At 46.1% G+C, this 21640-nt stretch overlaps 1 protein-coding gene across 3 annotated transcripts in view; it reads right to left on the bottom strand.

The window, feature by feature from the left end:
- COBL (cordon-bleu WH2 repeat protein) overlaps positions 1–21640 on the bottom strand; it is a 298749-nt gene that overhangs the window by 119430 nt on the left and 157679 nt on the right. For all 3 annotated transcript variants that reach the window (XM_065938872.1, XM_065938873.1, XM_065938874.1), the window contains one exon: positions 14126–14308. In XM_065938872.1, the coding sequence (XP_065794944.1) occupies positions 14126–14308 (183 nt within the window). The remainder of the gene's footprint in view (positions 1–14125; positions 14309–21640) is intronic.

Here is a 21640-nt window from a genome sequence, read left to right as displayed (position 1 = left end):
AATTGTGGAATTTTTTGTTGCAATTCTGTGAAAAATACCTTTGCTAATTTGATAAGGAATGCATTAAATCTGTAGATTGCTTTGGGTAGCATAGTCATTTTCACAATACTGACTCTTCCAACCCAAAAACATGGCATAGCTCTCCATTTGTTTGTATCACCTTTGATCTCTTTCATCAGTATCTTACAGGTCATTGGTCTCCTTATGTAGGTTTATTCCTATATATTTTGCTCTTTCTGTTACAATAGTAAATGGTATAGTTTCCTTAATTTCTCTTTCTGACTTTTTGTTGTTTGTGTATAGGAATGCAAGAGATTTCTTGCATTAATTTTGTATCCTGCAACTTTTCCAAATTCGTTGATTAGCTCTAGTACTTTTCTGGTAGTATCTTTTGGGTTTTCTATGTAAAGTATTGTGTCATCTGCAAGCAGTGATAATTTCACCTGTCCTTTTCCACTTTGTATTCCTTTTATTCTTTCTCTTCTGGTTGCCATGGTTAGGACTTCCAAAACTATGCTGAATAGTAGTAGAGAGCATAGGCACCCTTGTCTTGTTCATCATTTTAGAGGAAATGTTTTCAGTTTTTCACATTGAGAATAATGTTTGCTGTGGGTTTGTCATATATGGCCTTTATTATATTGAGATAGATTTCCTCTATGCCCACTTTCTGAGAGTTTTTATTATAAATGGGTGTTGAATTTTTTAAAGAGATTTTGTCCATCAGTAGATGAAATGGAAAAATAAGATGCAGTACACATATACAATGGAATATTGTGCAATTTGCAGAGACGTGGATAGACTAGAGACTGCCACACTCAGTGAAGTAAGAGAAAAACAATACTGTATGATATCACATGTGGAAACTAGGAAAACAATAACAGATGAACTTATCTGCAGGCAGAAAGAGAGACAGATGCAGAGAACAAACCTATGGACACCAAGGGGAAAAGGAGGGTGGGACTAAGGGGGAGCTTGTGATTGACATAGATACCCTACTACGTATAACATAGATGACTAACGTAACCCTGCTGGACAGCACAGGGAACTCTACTTAGCACTCTGCGGTGATCTAAATGGGAAGGAAATCCAAAAAAGAAGGGATATATGTACACATATGGCTGACTCGCTTTGCTATAAAGGAGAAACTGATGCACTGTAAAGCAACTAAACTCCAATAAAAATTAAGTCAAAAAATGAAATAACACCTATATGATAAAAAAAACAAAAACAAAACAAAACACAAGGCCCACTCTCCCTGGACTTGTCACCAGAGAGCTCCCCTTGGACAGCTGACTCATTTACCATGTCTGGAGACAAGTTTCTGTGGTCTCTCCCGCACCTCCTTAGCGCACACTTCTCTCTGTTACTCAAGTGCTTATGGGGGCTCTGCTGCTGTCTGTGAGTGAAGCCTGGGTCTGAATGAGGGGTACACCACTGCCCCAGGGCTGGCCAAGTGCACGGCAGGTCCACGCTGCATGCTGAGACCACGCGCAGGGATGGGGTGTGGTGGGCTTCTCTGGACTCCGTTACCAGCGGTCCCTTCACAGCACAGCACATCACCGACCCCTGGATTTCTCTGAGAAGAGCTAACAGCCAGGGTTGTCCTACAGACACCGAACTGGGAAATCACAAATCACAAGATGCATTCTGCACCACAGTGTCTTGGACCGGCTCCTTCTCCAATGAAGAGGGACAGAAGCCATGCAGAAGGCGATGCACTGCCCCCAACAAATCAAGGAGACTTTGTGCTCTGCTCATGGGGAGGATGCAGTTGGGAAAAGTGAGTTTTCTTTGGGCAGGAAGTCACTCATTGCACCTGTTTGGGATCAAAACTCCAGAGTGGGGCCCTGCTGTGGGGAGAAGATGCTTGCATGTCTTAATTTGAGTAAGACTTTTGAATTTTCCTAAGAAACATCCCCGAAGGCCCAGAGACAACACACAGAAGGAGCTACAAGGTCTGCCAGGGTGAGACGCTGGATGGAGGCCTCCCTTCCTTCTGTCCTTTCTTCCTGGAGGACAGAGGAGGGGCCTTACTGCCTGGGGTCTAGAAGGCCAGGGCAGGGAGCTGGGTTCGCTCAGCTCCCCTGGGAAGCCACACTGTTAGGGGCTGACCTCTAGCTGGACACAAATGCGCTCTCTGCTCTGTTCCTGACCTCTGCTGGAGGGAAAGGCACTACCAAACGAAAAGGAAACAGCCCTCCCAAGGCTCTGCAGACAGATGGACGCTGAAGGGTATACTCTTATTTAGTGGTGGATGAGGGGACTCCTGCCACATCTAAGAAAAAGTTTCAGCCGCTGGCCTGGGCCTGTGATGTCAAGTCTATTCAAACTCCAGGGCCAGTCCTAGAGACACAGGACGCCTCCTCCCCGCTTCCTGCTGACATGCTCTGCTTCTCCCATGTCTGGTCTATCTCTTACAAACTCCCAGAGGGAAGGTGTTTGCAGGTGAAGGAGGGCTGGGCTCTCCTCTGGTTAAGGGGGTGACCTGCAAGGGGGACACGCAGTGGGGCTGCAGGAAGCAGAGCTGGGCTGATTTGGCTTCACTGTCCTGGGCTGTGTGGCCTGAGTCCCCTCACTCACCTGGAGAAGGGACGTCATACTCAGCAAACGTGCCAGGCTGGCTCCGATGATAAAATCGAACCATCTGTGGGGAAGTGTATCGGTAGTGACAGTGGTGAAGAACCCGCCTGCCAATGCAGGTAGATGCAAGAGACATAGGTTTGATACTAGGTTCAATACCTCCCTGCCCCTGGAGGAGGGCATGGCATCCCACTCCAGTATTCCTGCCTGGAAAACTCCAAGGAAAGAGGAGCCTGGCGGGCTACAGTCCATAGGGTTGCAAAGAGTCAGACATGACTGAAGCAACTTAGCATGCACGCACATACTTTACCCAGGGCTTCCCTGGGGATTCAGATAGAATCTGCCTGCAATGCAGGGTTCGATCCCTGGGTTGGGAAGATCCCCTGGAGAAGGAAATGGCTACTCACTCCAGTATTCTTGCCTGGAGAATTCCATATATATGGTGAAAACGGTGTCACACACATGCGTACATTATGGGCATTATTCTGAGAAAACATGAGTGAGAGAGCTTTGGAAGACCAACCTGACAGAAGGAAATTTAAGAGGATATACGGATCAAAACAGAGACAGTCTGGGCTACAGGAAAAGCCTGGATACATGAAGGGGAGAGATGGAGGGAGGGGCTCAGGGAGAGAAGAAACCCAGAGCTTGGCCGTGCCGGACTTCGCCTGCACCTTCCCCTTTCATCTCCACACTCTGGTGTCTCTGCACCCGCTGATCAGAGCAGCACCGGTGCGCTGGGGGCATGCCCAGCCCAGCCCGGCTCTGCGCACCTAGCCCTCGGCCAGCCCAGCCGCCCCTCACTAGGCCGCAGGAGGCAGGGCTCCGTGTCACGTGTCCTGTTCTGCTCCTCCTTCCGAGGACTGGAGGCAGCGGCTGGGCCCTCCCATCTCAGAGGGCCCCCACCTCCAGGATCCCGTTGCGGCAGGCTTGTGCCCTGGCCCCAGCCACCCACGGGTGGCCACTCGGCCCTGCCCCACCCCCGCCGTCTCTGCGCCTGCTCGGGTCCACAGCGGACAGCACCAGGCCATTTCCGGCTCGGCGCTGCAGGCGGGGTCCGAGGAGCTGCCCCTTCTCAGCGGGCTTCTGGGGCAAAGCAGTCCCTTAGCCAATTGCATGTAAGTTCTGAAATCAGTGCTTTTCACTTAGAGAGGGTCCATCAATAGGCAGTTGATACATGAGTGATGCACGTACGAAATAGTTAATGTAAACATTTACTGATGGAATGGCTTGGTGTGAGACATTGGACAGAGGTCAGTGAATAAGGAATAAAACCTCCTTCCAGGGCTGACCCGTTAGTGGCTACAAGATAAACGGGACAGGGGAAGGACAGAGAGTGACAGAGGCCGAGGGTCCCAGAGCTGCGGCTGGTGAAGGGACCCAGGGCAGGCGGGGGCGGCGAGAATGGGGGGCCTGCGAGAATGGGGGGCCTGCTGGAGATGGAGGGGGAGGCGGGAGGGCTGGGGACACAGGAGGCAACCAGCCTGGAGCACTGGGACTCAGGCAGAGCTGACGCCACCAGAGGCTTTAAGAAAAGTCACGCTCCTCCTCCTGCTGTGATGAGTGTGGCCCTAGCCGTGGGGTGGACAGGAGTCCAGTGGGGAGGGGTGGGGCTAATGCAGGGACCAGCGAGGAGGCCCTGGCAACGGGAGTCATCCCTGGGACTCAGGAGAGCCTGGACCAGAGCACCGGGGGGAAGGGGCAGGGCTGCATTTGGATCAGGACTCATGGACAAGTGGGATGCAAAGTGTCCGTGGGAGAGGGCCCTGCAGATCTGAGTCCTTGTCCCCTTTGTCCTGCCTCGCCTGGTGCACAAGGCAAATTGAGGGACCACTCCTCTCTGCTGAGCCCCTCCCCATCCACCTCGGCTCCTCCTCTGCAGCCCAGCACTGCAGGAAGCTCATCTGCCAAGCCCTGCACCTGTGAGGTACTGCTGACATGCCAGCTATAGTCAAAGGTCTTTAATTATTAGGAAAAATAATTTCTTAAATGTCACCAAACATCATTGACTTTTCCAGAAACAAATGAACCACTGCCATGAGCTGTGTGATAGGAAATGGAGGGGACTTCACAGGAGGAGGCCCGAAGGGTGACAAGCAATGACTTCAAGGTAAGCATCACTTGGGCCTCAGCATCTTCTGGATGCTCATTCCAGTAGACAAAGACCATCAGTCCCATCAGGAAAGGAGGGGGGGCCTGGGACCGCTGGCTGTGTGGCCTGACCCCCCAGGGCCGTGCCCCTGCTTCCCGTAGATTCCCTGGAACCAGGGCCGCCTGGGCCGCCGCACGGCCTTCCCTCTGCTCGGGCCTGGGGAGTAGAGAGAGTCAGGACCACGCCCGCCGGAGCATAGCCACTGCCGTGGAAGTGCACCTCGACTGCAGCCAGGCAGATACCCCAGTTCTTGATGAAATGTGTCTTTGGGAGTCTAGGCAGCAGAATTTTATGGTTTCCTATAACATTCTAATTACCTAACTCTCCTGATGATCCAGAAAATGTAGCTATTTCCATTAAATTCCCAACATTTGCAAACATCCTATTTTTTTACAGAAACTACTGTTCTTCAGTGTACATTAGACTGAGATATTACAGTAATGAATATCAATTCATGTTTCCAAGTGCAGCGCCCTGCGCAAGGCAGCTGTTCAAAAATGTTTATTGAATACACGGGCACACATTTCATAGAAAGCTCCATCTTGGATTATACTAATAACCCATCACAACACAAGTCTCCCTCATCTCTCAGCTTAGTAGTTAACATCACAAGTTATTTTCATCTCAAGGCAATAAACTGGAGATAATGTACAAATGCAGTGTCATGTTGGAATTATATGGAGCTGAGCGTAATGAATGCCATAATTCAAAAAATATAGGAAACAAGAAAGCTTGAATAACCAAAATATTTTTGAATTACTTCCACTTATAAAAAAATTCACAGTTGTAATTATCATAAAAGCAGGTGTATAATAACTGGATATTGACTGCATAAATTAATGACTAGTTGTTTATTCCACGTTTGTAGATGATGACAGCTAAAATTAGACACAGCACTGTTTAGCAGACTTCTACAAGTTACTGCTTTTAATCAATGGACAGAGGTTAAAAAGTGAAATAAAGCTCTCAGTAAACTGCCAGAGGTCACACAAATGAGATGTGGACCACTGTGGTTCATGGGGTTGTTTCACCTGAGTAAGGACCACAGCTCTGTTCTAGTCTCTCCTTCTCAAGCAGGGGCTCCCAAGGGATGATAAGTGTTCCCTCCACAACCCCCGACCGGTGTGAACTAATAAATGGGGTATTTCCGGTTTGTGCCCAGAGAGGAAAATGCCACCAAGATAAGGAGGCATCCTTTAACAGAATAAGCCTGCCTCAGGGGCTTGGCCCCTTTTCACAATTGATGTCTTTAGCAATAAAGTTTGATTTTTAAATACAATCTGCACTTGGTTAATGCAAGACTTTGGGGTGGGGGGTGGTGTCCAGCCCCTCCGGCTCCTCCACTCCCCAGGGTACTGGGGCCAGCTCTCACCTCCATTCTGCAGAGCAGTCTGCACACCTAAAGAAACGAGGCTCAGAAGTAGAGTAACCTGCCAAGGTCATGTTCCCAGCAATGACAGAGCTGCTGGGATCTGAATCCAGGAAGCAGTTCCAGGGTCCTTGCTCTGACGTCTACTCTGCGTGCCTGGGGTGGCTGTTTGGATCATTCCGGTTTTACAGAGGACGAAACCAAGGACCAGCGAGTGAGCAGAAGGATATCCACCCAGGCACCTGGGTCCACAGCCCCCACCCACGATCTGAACCCCTGCTGATCCCAGAGCAGCCTCAGGGTAGAAATGTCTGCAAACAATAGGAAGGCAAATCTCCTTGGTCAGCCTCTAAGACTTGCTCTGTCTCAAACACAGACTAGCAGGCAGGAATGCCCCTGGAAAAGGGCTGAGGACAGGGCAAGGGGTCACACAGCCTGCATCGAGGTGTGGGGAGGGTAGTTTAGACCCCCAAAGATGAAAGAGGGAGAAAGATCCCATCCGGAACAAGTTGTTCTTCTGTTGTTTCACTTGAACCTTCCCGGATCCCAGTGAGAAGTGGGACCTACTCATTTCCCTTCACACTGGCTTGGCCAAAAAGTTCATTCAGACTTTCCTGCAAGATGTTATGGAAAAACCTGAACAAACTTTTTGCCCATTCCAATAAATGACTTTAGGCCTCAGCTAATGGTGCAGGATGATAGTAATTTTTCAATGGAAGACTCTCTCCAGATCTGTTAAAAATACTTAATATTGAGTAGAAACACTACTCTTACATCTGATTAGTCCAAATTCTGGGTACACAGATGGGGAAGGTAGAGGTCTATGGGGTGTTGGTTCTCAAAGTGGGGTTCACCTGGGAACTTGAAGAACCTTGAATTCTCAGCCCCCCCCCCCCCCAGAACTACTGAATCAGAAACCCTCAAGGTGGAGCCAAGGTAAACATGTTTTCACAAGCCCTTTTGGGGTGATTCTGAGACTCAGTCAAACTTGAAAAATACTGACTTGGCATGGGGTGCCCTAAGGCATGCATCATTCCTGTCTGAACATCCTGCATAATGAAAACTTCACTCAAGGCACTGAGGCGAGAGGCAAAGGGCTGAGGCAGTGAGCAGTTCCACTTCCTTCTGCAAATGACGCATGCTTCACCCGTCTCCCTGATCTTTCTGCTGACTGGCTTGGACCAGGACGCCACGCATTTCTCTCACTGGCTCAAACACCTCTGGGAAAACATTCTTGAAAAGTACTTTCAGATATAAGAGACTCAAATCAGGAATGTATAATGGAATAACAAATTCTATGACAAAGATTGCATTTTTTAAAGTTTCAGATGACCTGGAAGATGGCTAAAAGTACTTTGTCTTTAAGATCCAAATAAGTAAATACGGTTGCCCCCAGTTTCCATGGAGGATGGATTCCAGGACCCCCTCAGACACGGAAACACTCAGGGGCTGAAGTCTGAAGCACATGCATGTAACTTGTGCACATTCCTCTGTGTGCCTTAGATCATCTCTAGATGACATGCTAGCCACTCACTCATGTCTGACTCTGTGCAGCCCATGGACTGTAGCCCACCAGGCTTCGCTATCCATGGGACTTCCCAGGCAAGAACACGAGTGGGTTGTCATGCCCTTCTTCAGGGCATCTTTAGATGACATAATAATACAAGGTAAATGCTATGCAAACAGTTGCCAGCAAACAGCAACTTTGCTTTGTGAAAGTTTCTGGATTTTTTTCTATTTTTGATCCACAATTGGTTGAATCTGAGGATGGGGAACCCACAGATAGGAAGGGGTGACTGTACTGAATTTTTAATAGTACTTGATAAGAAAAAAGTGTTAAAACTATGAATACCCAAGGACTCCCATTTTCCTATAAACTAGTCATGTCCTTGAAAATAATCCTCTCCTCCTGATTCCGGATATTCATGTTAGTACCAGTTGCACATAAATAAGGCTTTCCAAATAAACATCTTATCTTTATATGGAAGGAAGTTCAGGAAGAAGGAATTGACGTTCTTCCCCAAAGATGACAATACATTTTTGGGTTCCTTTCCCAGAAATTAGTAAATAACAAAATACCTTTCATTTAAAAAGAAACAAAAAAGCGTGTTTATAGCAAATGCTTAAATCAAATCCATATGCCACTCACATGCTTAAAAAAGGAGATGGCTGCTGTGAGCCAATTTCTCCACTCATTCTAGGCCAAATAAAACAGATTTCAGTTAAAAAAACTTTTATTGCCTCAGAGGGAGCTCTATTCATCCTGCAGGGTATACAGTACTATTTATTTTTCATTCAGAATTCCCTATTCTCTACTTCATACACATTTTCCCACTCAAGTCGACTTTATCCATTCTGTATAAGTATATTAAAATCTGAAAAACATAACACCTTCTCTGGATGGAACACATTTTTAAAATGTTGAGGTCGCATAGCTAAGGAAACCATAAACAAAATGAAAACACAATCTATGGACTGGGAGAAAATATTTGCAAATGATGCAACCAACAAGGGGTTAATTTCCAAAATATACAAACATCTCCTATGTGAATCATAACAAAAAGACAAATAACCCAATTGAAAAATGGGCAGAAGACCTAAATAGACATCTCTCCAAAGATGAGATGTACATGGAAAGATGCTCAACATCGTTAACTAGTAGAGAAATACAAATCCAACTACAATGAGGTATCACCTCACACCAGTCAGAAAAGCCACCATTAAAAAGTCTACAAACAACAAATGCTGGAAAGGGTGTGGAGAAAAGGGAGGCCTCTTACACTGTTGGCAGGAATGTAAGTTGGTGCAGACACTATAGAGAACGGCATGGAGGTTCCTTAAGAAATTAAAAATAGAGTTTCCATATTATCTAGCAATCCCCATCTGGGGTGCAGATCCAGAGAAAACTATACTAAAAAATACATGCACCCCAAAGTTCACTGGAGCACTGTGTACAATAGCCAAGGCACGGAAACAGCCTGCATGTCCATAGCAGACGGATGGATAAAGATGATGTGGCACACGCACCCCGTGGAAGACTACTAAGCCATAAAAAGAATGAAATAATGCCCTGTGCAGCAACATGGATGGGCCTGGAGACGGTCATACCAAGTGAAGTCAGTCAGACAGAGAAAGACAGACCACAGGATATCACTTTTATGTAGAATCTAAAATACAACACAAATGAACACAGCTGCAAAGCAGAACTGGATTCACAGACATAGTGCACAGATGTGTGGTTCCCAAGGCGGAGGGGTTAGGGAAGGGGAGGATTGGGAGTTGGGATTAGCAAATACAAGCTAGTATATATAGGATAGATAGACAATAAGGTCCTACTGTGTAGCACAAAAAGCTATATTCAATATAGAAAATGAACTTATGGTTACTGGAGGGAAGGGTCGGGGGAGGGATAGTTAGGGAGTTTGGGATTGACATGTACACACTGCTACATTTAAAATGGATACCCAATAAGGATCCATGGTATAACACAAAGAACTCTGCTCAATGTCCTATAGCAACCTAATTGCAAAGAGAATTTGAAAAACAATAGATACATGCGCATGTATAACTGAATCACTCTGTATACCTGCACCTAATACAACGTTGTTAACCAACTGTACTCCAACATAAAATAGGAAGTAAAAAAGTCTACAGTATTCTTAGTAAATTTTGTTAAGTATTAAAAAAACCTGTTTTAAACCATAATGGAAAATAATATGAAAAATTATATATGTATAACTGAGTCACTCTGCTACACAGCAGAAACACTCAATGAAATTAAAAAATACTGATGCAGTGTAGCATCTACATCAGTGACATTAAGCAAATACAATTCTTATTGAAAAAAGGCCATATTATTCTGATACTGGAACTCACATTTTTCACCACTAAGAAATACCCTTCCCAATCAAAAGCAATGAGACACCCGCAGAGGTAGATGGTTGAAAAGTGCTAAATGCTTTAAGAACACTCCGTGTGTTATGAAAAAGTTCAGGATCTAACTCCCCACAAAATAAGGGGTGAAACACACAGCAGTGCCCATGGGAAACAGCTCTGCATTCATGAGTCTGCAGTGTTTAACCGGGCACGTGTACAAAAAAAGAATGCCCTGTTTGGTTTGTGCCTATGTTTATTTTATCAAAAGACAGTTAAAGTATGATGGGTAACACAACATAAATAGTAGAAAATGTTTAAGAAATACACAGATCAAAATGGTTGTTTTTGTTGTTCAGTTGCCCAGTCGTGTCCGACTCTTTGCCATCCCGTGGACTGCAGCACACCAGGCTTCCCTGTCCCTCACTACGTCCCGGAGTTTGCTCAAGTTCATTGCATCGGTGATGCCATCCAGCCATCTCATCCTCTAATACCCTCTTTTCCTTCTGCTCTCGATCCCTCCCAGCATCAGGGTCTTTTTTAAAGAGTCAGCTCTTTGCATCAGGTGGCCAAAGTACTGGAGTTTCAGCTTCAGCATCAGTCCTTCCAATGAACACCCAGGACTGATATCCTTCAGGATGGACTGGTTGAATCTCCTTGCAGTCCAAGGGACTCTCAAGAGTCTTCTCCAACACCACAGTTCAAAAGCATCAATTCTTCAGCGCTCAGCTTTTTTTTATGGCCCAACTCTCACACCCATACAAGACTACTGGAAAAACCATAGCTTTGACTAGGCAGACCTTTGTCGGCATTGCTGTTTTTCTGTTGGTTTTTTTTTTTTTTTTTCTGGTATTGCTTTCTCTATAATCCAGCAGATGTTTTCAATTTGATCTCTAGCTCTTCTTCCATTTCTAAACACAGCTTGGACACCTGGAAATTCCTGGTTCACATAATGCTGAAGCCTAGCATGTGAGATTTTAAGCATGATCTTACTAGCATGGGTGATGAGTGCAATTGTCTGATGGTTAGCCCATTCATTGGTACTACCCTTCTTGGGTATTGGGATGAGGATTGACCTTTTCTAGTCCTGTGGCTACTGCTGGGTCTTCCAGATTCACTGACATAATGAATGCAAAATCTTGATGGCATCATTCTTTAGGAATCTGAATACTTCTGCTGGAATTTCATCACATTCACTAGATTTATTAACAACAGTGCTTCTTAAGGCCCACTTAGCACTCCAGAATGTCTGCTTCTGCAGGACTAACTATACTATCGTAGTAATCCAGTTCATTAAGATTTTTTTTATACAGTTCTTCCACATATTCTTTCCATCTCTTCTTGATCTCTTCAGTATCTACTAGGTCTCTACCATTTTTATCCTTTATTGTGCCCATCTTTGGGCATAATGCTTCCATGATGTTTCCAATTTTCCTGAAGAGATCTCTGGTCTTTCCCCTTTTGCTGTTTTCTTCTATTATTAAGCACTGCTCATCGAAGAAGGCCTTCTTGTCTCTTCTAGCTATTTTTGTAACTCTGCATTTAACTGGATGTACTTCTCCCTCTCTCCCTTGCTTTTCACTTCTTTTTGTTCTTCTACTATTTGTAAAGCCTCCTCAGATAACCACTTTGACTCTTGCTCTTTTCTTTGAGATGGTTTTGTTCGCCACCTTCTGTACAATATTACAGACCTTTATCCATAGTTCTTTAGGCACACTGTTAACTAGATCTAGTCCCTTGAATGCATTCATTACCTCTACTGAGAATTCACATGGGATTTAAGTCACACCTGGCTTGCTTGCTGTTTTCCCCAGTTTTCTTTAGTTTAAGCCTGAATTTTGCTATGAGAAACTGATGATCTGTGCCACAGTCAGCTCCAGGTCTTGTTTATGCCGACTGGATACAGCTTTTTCATCTTCAGGTACAAAGAATATAGTCAATTTGATTTTGGTATTGACCACGTGGTGATGTCCATGTGTAAAGTCGTCTCTGTGTTGTTGAAAAAGGGTATTTGCTATGACTAGTGCATTTTCTTGGCAGAATTCAGTTAACCTTTGCCCTGCTTCATTTTGTTCTCCAAGGCCAAACTTGCCTGTTACTCCAGGTATACCTTGACTTCCTCCTTTAGGATTCCAATCCCTGATGATGAATAGAACATCTGTTAGTTCTAGGTCCTCACAGAACTGATAAACTTCAGCTTCTTCACCATCCAAGAGGCATAGACTTGGATTACTGTGATGTTGAATGGCTTGCCTTGGAAGTGAACCAAGATCATTCTGGCATTTTTGAAGTTGCGCCCAAGTACTGTATTTCAGACTCTTTTGCTGATTATAAGGGCTACTCTATTTCTTTATGGGATTCTTGCCCACAATAGTAGATAAAATGGTCATCTGAATTAAATTTGCCCATTCCCGTTCATTTTAGCTCAGATTCCTAGGATGTCGATGATTATTCTTACTATCTGCTGCTTGACCACATCCAATTTTCCTTAATTCATGGACCTAACGTTCCAGGTTCCTAGGCAATACTGTTCGTTGCAGCATCAGATTTTCCTTTCATCACCAGACACATCCATAACTGAGCATGTATCTGCTTTGGCCCAGCCATTCATCCTGGGGCTTCATTCATTCTGGGGCTATTGGTAATTCTCCTGCAGTCTTCCCCAGTAGCATACTGGACACCTGGGGGACTCATCTTTTGGGCCTTTTTTACAACTCATGAAGTTCTCACAGCAAATATACTGCGATGGTTTGCCATTCCCTCCTCCAGTGGATCCCATTTTGATCACAAATCAAAATACTTCATCTAAAATGCACTGCATTACAGGCTTTTCAGACAAATTTCAAGGGCTGTGGGTGGAAAAGCCAGTAGATGGGCAGGGGCGTCTCTGAGATCAGGGATAAAGAACACCCCTGGAGGGACTGACAGAGGTGACTGATGAGCAGACAGACTGATACACAGACAGACAGATAACCGGGCCAGGAAGGAAAGGAAGTGAAAAGTCATGACACTGCCACAGAGCCACTTACATGACTGCTAACCATGATACAGGAGTCAAGCTTTCCCTCTGGAAGGTACAGACCTGACTTCTAATTCATTTTAAGTAAAGTCAATTTATGAATAACCCCAAAAGAACCGGGACCTCAAGACGAGCAGGGAGTGATGACATGGACCACATGAACAGGCATGGGTCAGCCAAGTGACACCATGGAGTAGGAGGAAAGCGTGAAGAGAGTCAGCTCCTGCTGGAGGAGAGCTGGGCTTAAAGGGGCTCCATGTACATGTCCCCATTCACGGGGCGAAGCCGGGAACCATCTCAGCTCAATGAGGAATCACTCACCCTTCTCTTCACACTGCCGACCAGCCTGTATCTCACAGTCTGTGTGGAGCAGGCCTGCGGCTGCCCAGGGGAGCTCAACTTTTGGAAGAGCCCAGAGCACGCTGAGCATCCTGACCACAGCAGGATGTCACTCTTCCCAAATCCCATCCAAATAATCTTTTTCCATGTCACACTTTAAGCCAGGAAACCTGTCAAATAATGTCCTGGCCCCTGGAAAGGAAGGGTCTGATATTTCAAATAGTGTTTCAAGGCACATCATCAGGCAGATGAAGGAAGAAGCCCAGAGGGAGATGCCAGCTACAAGGATGCAGGCTATGCCAGTCACCACGGGACAGTCAGGTGCAAAGTCACTCTGCTCCGAAGGCTCCACAGATACAAGGCCTCCCTAAATAGATATTATGTCATGTAGAAACCAACTTCTAATGCAAATATCTTCTCAGCTTTGCTGTGAATGTAGATTATTTGGGCACCTATATTACATTAATATTATGTGTCATCCCTATCTTAAACACACTTCAGATTTCTTACAGTGCTTGCAATTTTCTCATTAAGCAATCATGCTTTAAATTTCAAAGCTAATGATAAATGTTAATCAACAAGTCTAAGCCTTTAAGAACTGAAGGCACAAAAATAGTTTCTGCTCTTCCCTAATTGAAGCAGTGTAGCATCTCACCTAGACTTCTAAATAAAGCTTACATTTTCACTCTGAGCCATCTTGTTGCTAATGCCACAAGCTTGAAGGATGACAGTGCACACAGGGACCTTCTAGAGAATTGACAGGTTCATTTAGCTGGTCCACGCGATGCCCTACCTTTTCTGATGTCTTGTCTTGCACAGGTGGCCCTGTGCGGGGCAGGGTTGGAGGAGGGGGTGCCCGGCGCTTCTTCAGGTCCGACTTGACTGACACCCCTGAGATGTTGCCAAGAGAGAGGGATGGACCCAGGATAACAGAACATGGATTCACACACGGGGAGTTTGGGGTCGTCAAGCAGCCCTATTGGAGGAAGAGACAAACATAAAACCTGCATTACTCCGAGATGCTTCTTGGTGCACAAATGTTCAGAGATGAGAACTGAGCGCCCAACACCCACCAGAGCTTCTCCATCATCGTTTTCACAGACAAACAATGCTTGAATCATGAGAGCAAAACCCTTCTATTTTCACTGTCCCAGGAAAATGACCACAGACCCCATTACAGGACAGGTTCCTGGTATGAGGTTTATCTTGCTCATCATGAAGGAAACCTGTATGAGGAATTCTTACCAGCTAGAATCATGGAAAATTCTTGACCCACCTACAGTGATGAATTTGCCTCCTTAAATTTGTGACCTGTCATCAGACTGAGTACTTAGATGCTGAAAAGGGGGAAGGAACAGATCAATGGGTAGAAGCAGCGCGTCTTTGTATCTGGAGCAGCATTTCACCCATTGCCTGGAAGAGGCTTAGGTTTCTCTTAACTTTGAGGAGTTTCAAATAGTTGACAGGGTAGTGTAAACAGCCTGCTGTGGATATTTCATGTGACCATCAAATGCAGTACTTCATGACATATCCCTAATGAAGTGAATACAAATTCGACCTAACACCCTAGTTAATTGCTCCCAAGGAGCAACGTCTACATCCAGGGAGCAGACTAAAGGCATATATATGCATTATTTTCAGTTTTGCCTTCTAGGTTCTATTTAGGGGAATAATGCAAGTGTTAGTGCAGGGAACAGCATTTAGATAACTAGCAGTCTAATTTCCCAATTAAAACTGAAATGGATGCCCATCCCTTACTCTGCTACACCCTCTGTCCTGCCCTGACCCTCCCCAGAACCAGCGTCTCCACTCCACGTGGTCCACACTGAGGGCCAACGCAGTGGAGTGGTCAGTCCATAGATGGGGGGATGCACTGCCTGGACTCGTGACTTTGCCACTGATAAGCTGTGTGGCCTTGGAGAGGTTTCCTAACTTCTCTCTGCCTCAGTTTATCTCCTGCAAAATTGAGGTCAACAATAGTACCTACATCCCAGAGGAATGGTGAGAACTAAATGGGTTACAATAGGTGAAAGAGGCTTAGAGAGTTCACCGCACAAAGTGAGCATCCAGCATGTGCTATTGAGGTTATTATGCATTTGTACAGATTTTTTTCTCCCCCGTTACAGTGCGAGCCCCATGAGGACAGCGATCGTTCCCTATTCCCACTCACAGCCGAGTCCCAGGCTCCCAGCAGCTCCGAGGGCCCAGTTACCCTGTGTGCCCTTGAGTCCACACAGGCAGGAATCAGTGGGTGGGCAAATCTGCCCTTACATTTCACATAAGGAACTTGTGGGTGAGCTATCAGCTCACCACATTTGAAATAAATATAGAAAGAAAACTCACCACTTTCAATAGCAGCCCTGTATGACCTGCCCTCAGCCTATTCTGTTCTGCCAATTACACCATTATTCAGTTTCCTGAGATTTTTGAGATTCAGATTTTCTTGTACTTAAGTATTAACATCAAAGGAAAACTGAATCCCTGCTTCTTATGCCTATTCATGCTTTTTTGTGAGACACTATCAAATGCACTGCTCATCAAAAGCAGAGTCCCCAGAGCAGGTCAGGGACCCCCAGGAAAGAGCCTTACACCCAGAAAACTAAACCCAGGCTCCCAGAGAAAAATGTAAAGAAAAATGGTCACAGTTTCTCCCAGTCCTCCGGTTCTGCAGACATCAGATGTATACTAAGCGGTCACTAAGTCATGTCCAACTTTTTAGTGACTCCCTGGACTGTAGTCCTCCAGGTTCCTCCATGGGATTTCCCAGGCAAGAATACTGGAGTGGGTTGCCATTTCCTTCTCCAGGGGATCTTCCTGACCCAGGGATTGAACCCACATCTTCCGCATTGCAAGCAGATTCCTCACCACTGAGCCACTGGGGAAATCTCCTACTAAGCAAGTAAGCCAATGCAAAATGAACTCTTAAACACTTCCAGCTACCTTACACATACCTCCATTGCAACTGTGAACACAGAAAAAGACAAAAGAACTTAAGAGTACTCAACAATGCCGGGTCTGGGTGGTAAATGAAGCAAGCCAGAGCAAGGGCTAGGCTGATCCAAGTCTGGAGCTGGGCAGGCATTACACTGAAGGGCTGGCCTGCTCGCATGCCCCTACCCCATTCGAGGGATACAGACTCATGCTGCGGAGGTTTATTCAGGTCTGTGAAACATAGCAGAGAACTCTACCCACTGCCTGCATCTCTGGAGCGTGCCCAGACCCACTGGCATCGCTTGAACATGGACGCTGTGGCAGGCGCCTCGCATTCCCGACCCTAATTGCTTTTCTCTCCTCTTCCCTGTCTATGATGGGAACTCCCAGTCCTTCTTGCCTCAGTCTTCTGCACAACGACACCTGCCCTGCCTGGCAGAAGCCTCAGCACCTCTTTGGACTCACTTCGGCCCCTTCAGCACCCCGAGTATGTTCCCAGCTCTGTGCAGACACTCTGTTAAAAGCACTTCACAGCGCATCTAGTTTATATCTATTTCAGGCTCTTTCTCTATAATCCTGCTGGCCTGAGAGCACTGGGACTTCTGAGTCTGTCAACTCTTTCCTGGAGCGGAGGTGGGGGGGGTGCTGACTCAATGCCCACCCTGCACACACAGGCAGGAATGGCTCCACCTGTAAAATGAGGAACCTTCCACTTACTTCAAAGTTGCTGTCAGCACCCAGCGTGTTTCTGTCACATCAGATGTGTCCCACATATGTGGTTTCCCTCTCCTTTGGTAAGTATTTTTTGGTAGGAATGATCTCATCAGGGCCATGGAGAGATGGCCTTGACAGCAGAAAGTTGGAGCCCAGGGCCACCTATCCTGGCTTTCTCCAATCCTGACACCTGTTATTGACGGCTTCACAGTATTTGTGTCTCTGGAACAGAACTGAATTCTGACATAACAGGTTTTTAGTCAAGTCTGCTCTGGAGAGCATACACACCTCTCTCCCTAACCCACCCCCACCCTTCACACCCCCAATGTCAGTGTACCCTAGTTCTTGGACCACCAACCCCTCTGAACACTGAAGCACAATAATGCTTCTCAACGTTCAATCCAGGGGCAGCCAAAACATCTTGACTGCCCAGAGGATATTTGTGGTTTAACTCATTTCCTTCTTTCCCCACTCCTGGAAATTGTACACACAATAAAGAAAAAAAATCCACAGAATAATTTGGATAGAGACATTGTTTTTTAACTATGGATGCCGTTTAAGAGGTTAATTCATATCAGTGTAAAATAAAATGGTAAACCACGCTGTGGTCCATGTAGGCTGGGGTCTAGACAGCCTGGTCCACGCCCTCCTATTCCAGTGTGGGGTTTTCTCCGGCTGCACAGTGACCAGGTTTCATGGGAAACAGGCCACGGCTTGCCTGCAGGAGGGATCTCATTTCCTGCTCTTGTCCAAGCTGTTCAAAAGCATTTAAAAAAAAATCAAATCCTTTTCTAGTAGGGGAGTGAGTCATACCTTCCTACAAAGGTTGGCAGAAAAATTCACAGGTTCTGGCTTTCATAGTCACATCAGATTTTCTTAGATTTTTTTCTCCTGTGATGGAAGCCCAATAAACCACTAAGAAAGAGCAATGGATAATCAAAACAGGAATAAAGCAAACCCAACTGACAGGGCCCACAAGGGGTCTCATTGTTAAGATGGCTCATTATGTTGACCTTGCAAACAGAGAATAAAATCAGTGATCCTTAAGATGGACCGAATTGCCCAAATGACATTCTGTTTTCTCACTGGCGCCTACCTTCTCAAAGCTATGAGACCACCAGCTACAAGCTCCACCAGGAGGTCCAGACCTCCGGTTCTGTGACGACCACAGGACTCAACTGTAGGCTAAAACTTAACCATCTCTTCAGAGAATTTTTTGTTGCGGGGTATAAGAAAGACCCTGTCAGAAAGGAAGGACACGGTTCTCCTTAAGGGCCAGTCACCCTCTCGTTTCCCTCTAATAAATTCCCCTTTTCTTGCCTGAGTGTCTGGCTCGCTCTCTTTTTCTCTGCATTTGCCTTACACCAACCTTTAGGACCCAGAACTCGTGGGACTTCAGACTGTGGGGTGTACACCTCCTTTGCTGTCACTGGAGGGCTAATCAGATGGGAAACAGTACTAATGCCATGAGTTCACACCACCACTGACAGTCTATGAATTTATTACCTTCAGGATAAAATGATAAGATGGGACTTCACTGGTGGCCCAGCGGCTCAGATTCCAAGCTTCCAGTTCAGGGGGCCTTAGTCAGGGAACTAGATCCTGCATGCTGAAACTAAGAGTCTGCATGCCACAACTAAAGTCACACAAGCTGCAACGGAAGATCCCACGTGCCTCAACTAAGACTTGGCGAAGCCAAACACATAAATAAATACTAAAAAAATTTAAGATGATAGTTTGATCCCATCTCACACGCACAGCTGGATGTGGAGGACTGGGAAACATCTTTGGGATCTGTTGGTTTTGTCATAGATACCTAATTTTGAGTTAAATGCATGTATTTGTTTTTGTTTGAAATGTACTCCATATTCTAGTGAAGCCTGATCTCCTGTTTGTCAAGGCAGCCAGAACAACACTCTGCACTCGTTCCAAATGTTGACTGAAAAATAATGCATAGACGAAAAGTTCAGAGTTATGTTTTATTCAGCGGACAACACTGAGGACTTAAGCCTAGGACACAGCCCTTCTGAGAGCTCTGAGGGACTGCTCAGAAGAGCTAAGGTGGGAGGAGCCAGAATATATAGGGATTTTTGCAACTCGGAACATCAAAAGATTGCCGTTAATTAAGGAAAACCAGACATCATGCTTTTCTATGTATGGGAAGATGCAAGAGTCTGGCTCACTCCTCGGAAATCATTCCTTCGAGATCTACCTCAGCTGCCTGGAGCCAGCTTCCTGTGGAGTTTTCTCATCCTGAGCCTTCTCAGCGTCCACCTTCGGGGTGGCTGCAGGGACTGCTGGTTTAATGGTGGGGATCCTGTTTCCATTCCGAGTTCCCGCACCTCTGGGTGGCTGTAATGTGACGACTTGATGACTGCAACACCCTTTGTTTTACTGACACGCCAGCGACATTTGTTGCTTTGACACAAACTCCCTTGGCTTCTCTCTGGGGAGATGCACAAACCCTGGGGGCTTCCCCAGGAGCCGTCCTGAGAAGCTGTGAGCTCCCAGGGGTGGGTGGGTGACTGTAGGTTTGGCCTTAAGAATTAGCTCTGCTCCTAACCTATTGGGACCATCACTGCGGGCACAGTGGTCTCCACGGGGCCAGCACTGCCGTGACGGCTCCCTGTAACCCTGGGGAAGGCTCTGGGAGTGCTGGGTCTCCCTAAAATGATTCTTGGGTTCACAGGGACTGCAAAGAGCAGGTTCTCTCCTTTACTCATTTACTCATAATCCATCAGAGATCAGTACTGGGCAGGACCCTGAGTGTGCCCAAGGTGAGCATCACCCTGTCCGTGTGGGCCACACTGTATCTCTGCGGAACTGCTGACATCACCTGCCTCAGGCAGCTCTAGAGCATCCATGTCACAGCTGAAGGGGGGCATCTGTCCTCAGAAACAGGAAGGGAGCCGTGAACTCTGACTAGAATATGCTTCTGAGACAAAACGGGCAATGCTGTACTTGAAACATTTCTGTCTAAATTGTTTCAGGGATTTCCCTGGTGGTCCATTAAGACTTCATGTTCCAATTCTGAGGGTGTGGGTTCGATCCCTGGCTGGGGAGCTTAGATCTCACATGCCTTGCAGCCAAAAAGCATCAAAACATAAAACAGAAGCAATATTGCCACAAATTCAATAAAAACTTTAAAAAAATTGCTTCATAAAGAAGTAAGGATGAAGAGCTATTTGTTCTCATTTCTCAAAACTGTTCATTCTGGCAAAAAAAGACTAGCTTGTGAGAATCAAGTACATGATAAAGTAGACCCTTTGACATGGCTGGTGAGGAATTCAGATAGAGGTTTTGGCCTAAATATTGAGGAAAATATTTTGGTTATAGTAAGTAAAATCTGAAATAGTCATCGGCGATCTTATCAGCATCACATGCTTCTAAATTAGACCAGATATTCTTAGGATGGCATGGTTTTAGAGTTTTAATGGGGAGAAAAGCTGAGGCCCAAGGAAATGAGTTGACCTCCTCCGGATGCCTGAGCTCCTGGGGAATGGAATTCAACTGGTCAGTTCCAAGCTTCCTGCATCCCTCCTCTCCTCTCACCATGCTGCCCCCTTTTGAAAGCATTTCAACAGCTTTGCTGTTCTCTCTCTTTTTCCTTTCTCTCTTCCTTCCCTCCTTCCTTCCTTGTTTCATTCTCTCTTTGTCAAAAGATTCAGTGGGAGAGAAGTTAGTTAGAGCTGTTACCACATCATCTTTTCTTCGGATACAGGTTTTGGCAGGGATATAAGGCCAGGCCGCATGACAGAGCCTGATGGGTGATGGACCTTGCTCTCCTGCTTACTCACAGCACAGCCCAGGTCTATCAGACCTCCTCTGATGTGAAAGCAGAGACCACTGCTTCCCATCCACAGCTGCCAGCCCTGTCCTGGATGCTCTGCTTGCGTTTCCTTATCCTCAGAGCTCCTCTGATGTGAAAGCAGAGACCACTGCTTCCCATCCACAGCTGCCAGCACTGCCCTGGGTGCTCTGCTTGCGTTTCCTTATCCTCAGAGCACAGCCTTCCTGAAGGACACACCCTTGGCTGAATCCCTCAGCCAGGGGGCACCCTGTCTTCCTGTGCCCTGGAAATCTGGCATCAGTTCAGAGCAAAGGGCAAAGAGGCTGAAACCCATCAGCTTTGTGAGACTGAATCCTCGTGATGGGCAGAAACACAGAACTTAGGAATCTAGTTTCTACCATGTGATGTGAGTGGGAAACAGCCACTCTCTAGGGCCACGTTCCTCCTGGGAATGCCTGAAGAATGGCATTGCTTTAGAAGATAAGTTGTAGGAGCTATTTGGCCAACAAAATACTCTGTCATGGAAGTTCTCTGACAGTTTCAAACTTCAGAACAATTTCAGAGATCTTTCCTCTGTTGGTCGGATTTTTCCTTACAACATGCCAAAAACATCCTGCCTTCCAACAAAACTGGGAAGACACTGAATACTCTGGAATACTCTGAGCCTTCTGCTGCTTTCAGAACCTCCTGAAAACTTGTGAGCAAACACAGGGGTTGCTTGGAATATGCTGACTACTCATAATTGACCACTTTCACCAAGACCATTTTAGAGAGCCAGAAAGTTGTGAAAAGCTTGTGAATGAACAGGAAACCAGCCTCGCTATAAGTCAGAGGAGCCTGGCCGCAGGAAGGTGGTGGGCGCGCTGGGACCCC

The sequence above is a fragment of the Muntiacus reevesi genome, chromosome 6, assembly GCF_963930625.1.
Source record: "Muntiacus reevesi chromosome 6, mMunRee1.1, whole genome shotgun sequence".
NCBI classification, from domain to species: domain Eukaryota; kingdom Metazoa; phylum Chordata; class Mammalia; order Artiodactyla; family Cervidae; genus Muntiacus; species Muntiacus reevesi.
This window is presented reverse-complemented; position numbering and strand designations above follow the sequence as displayed.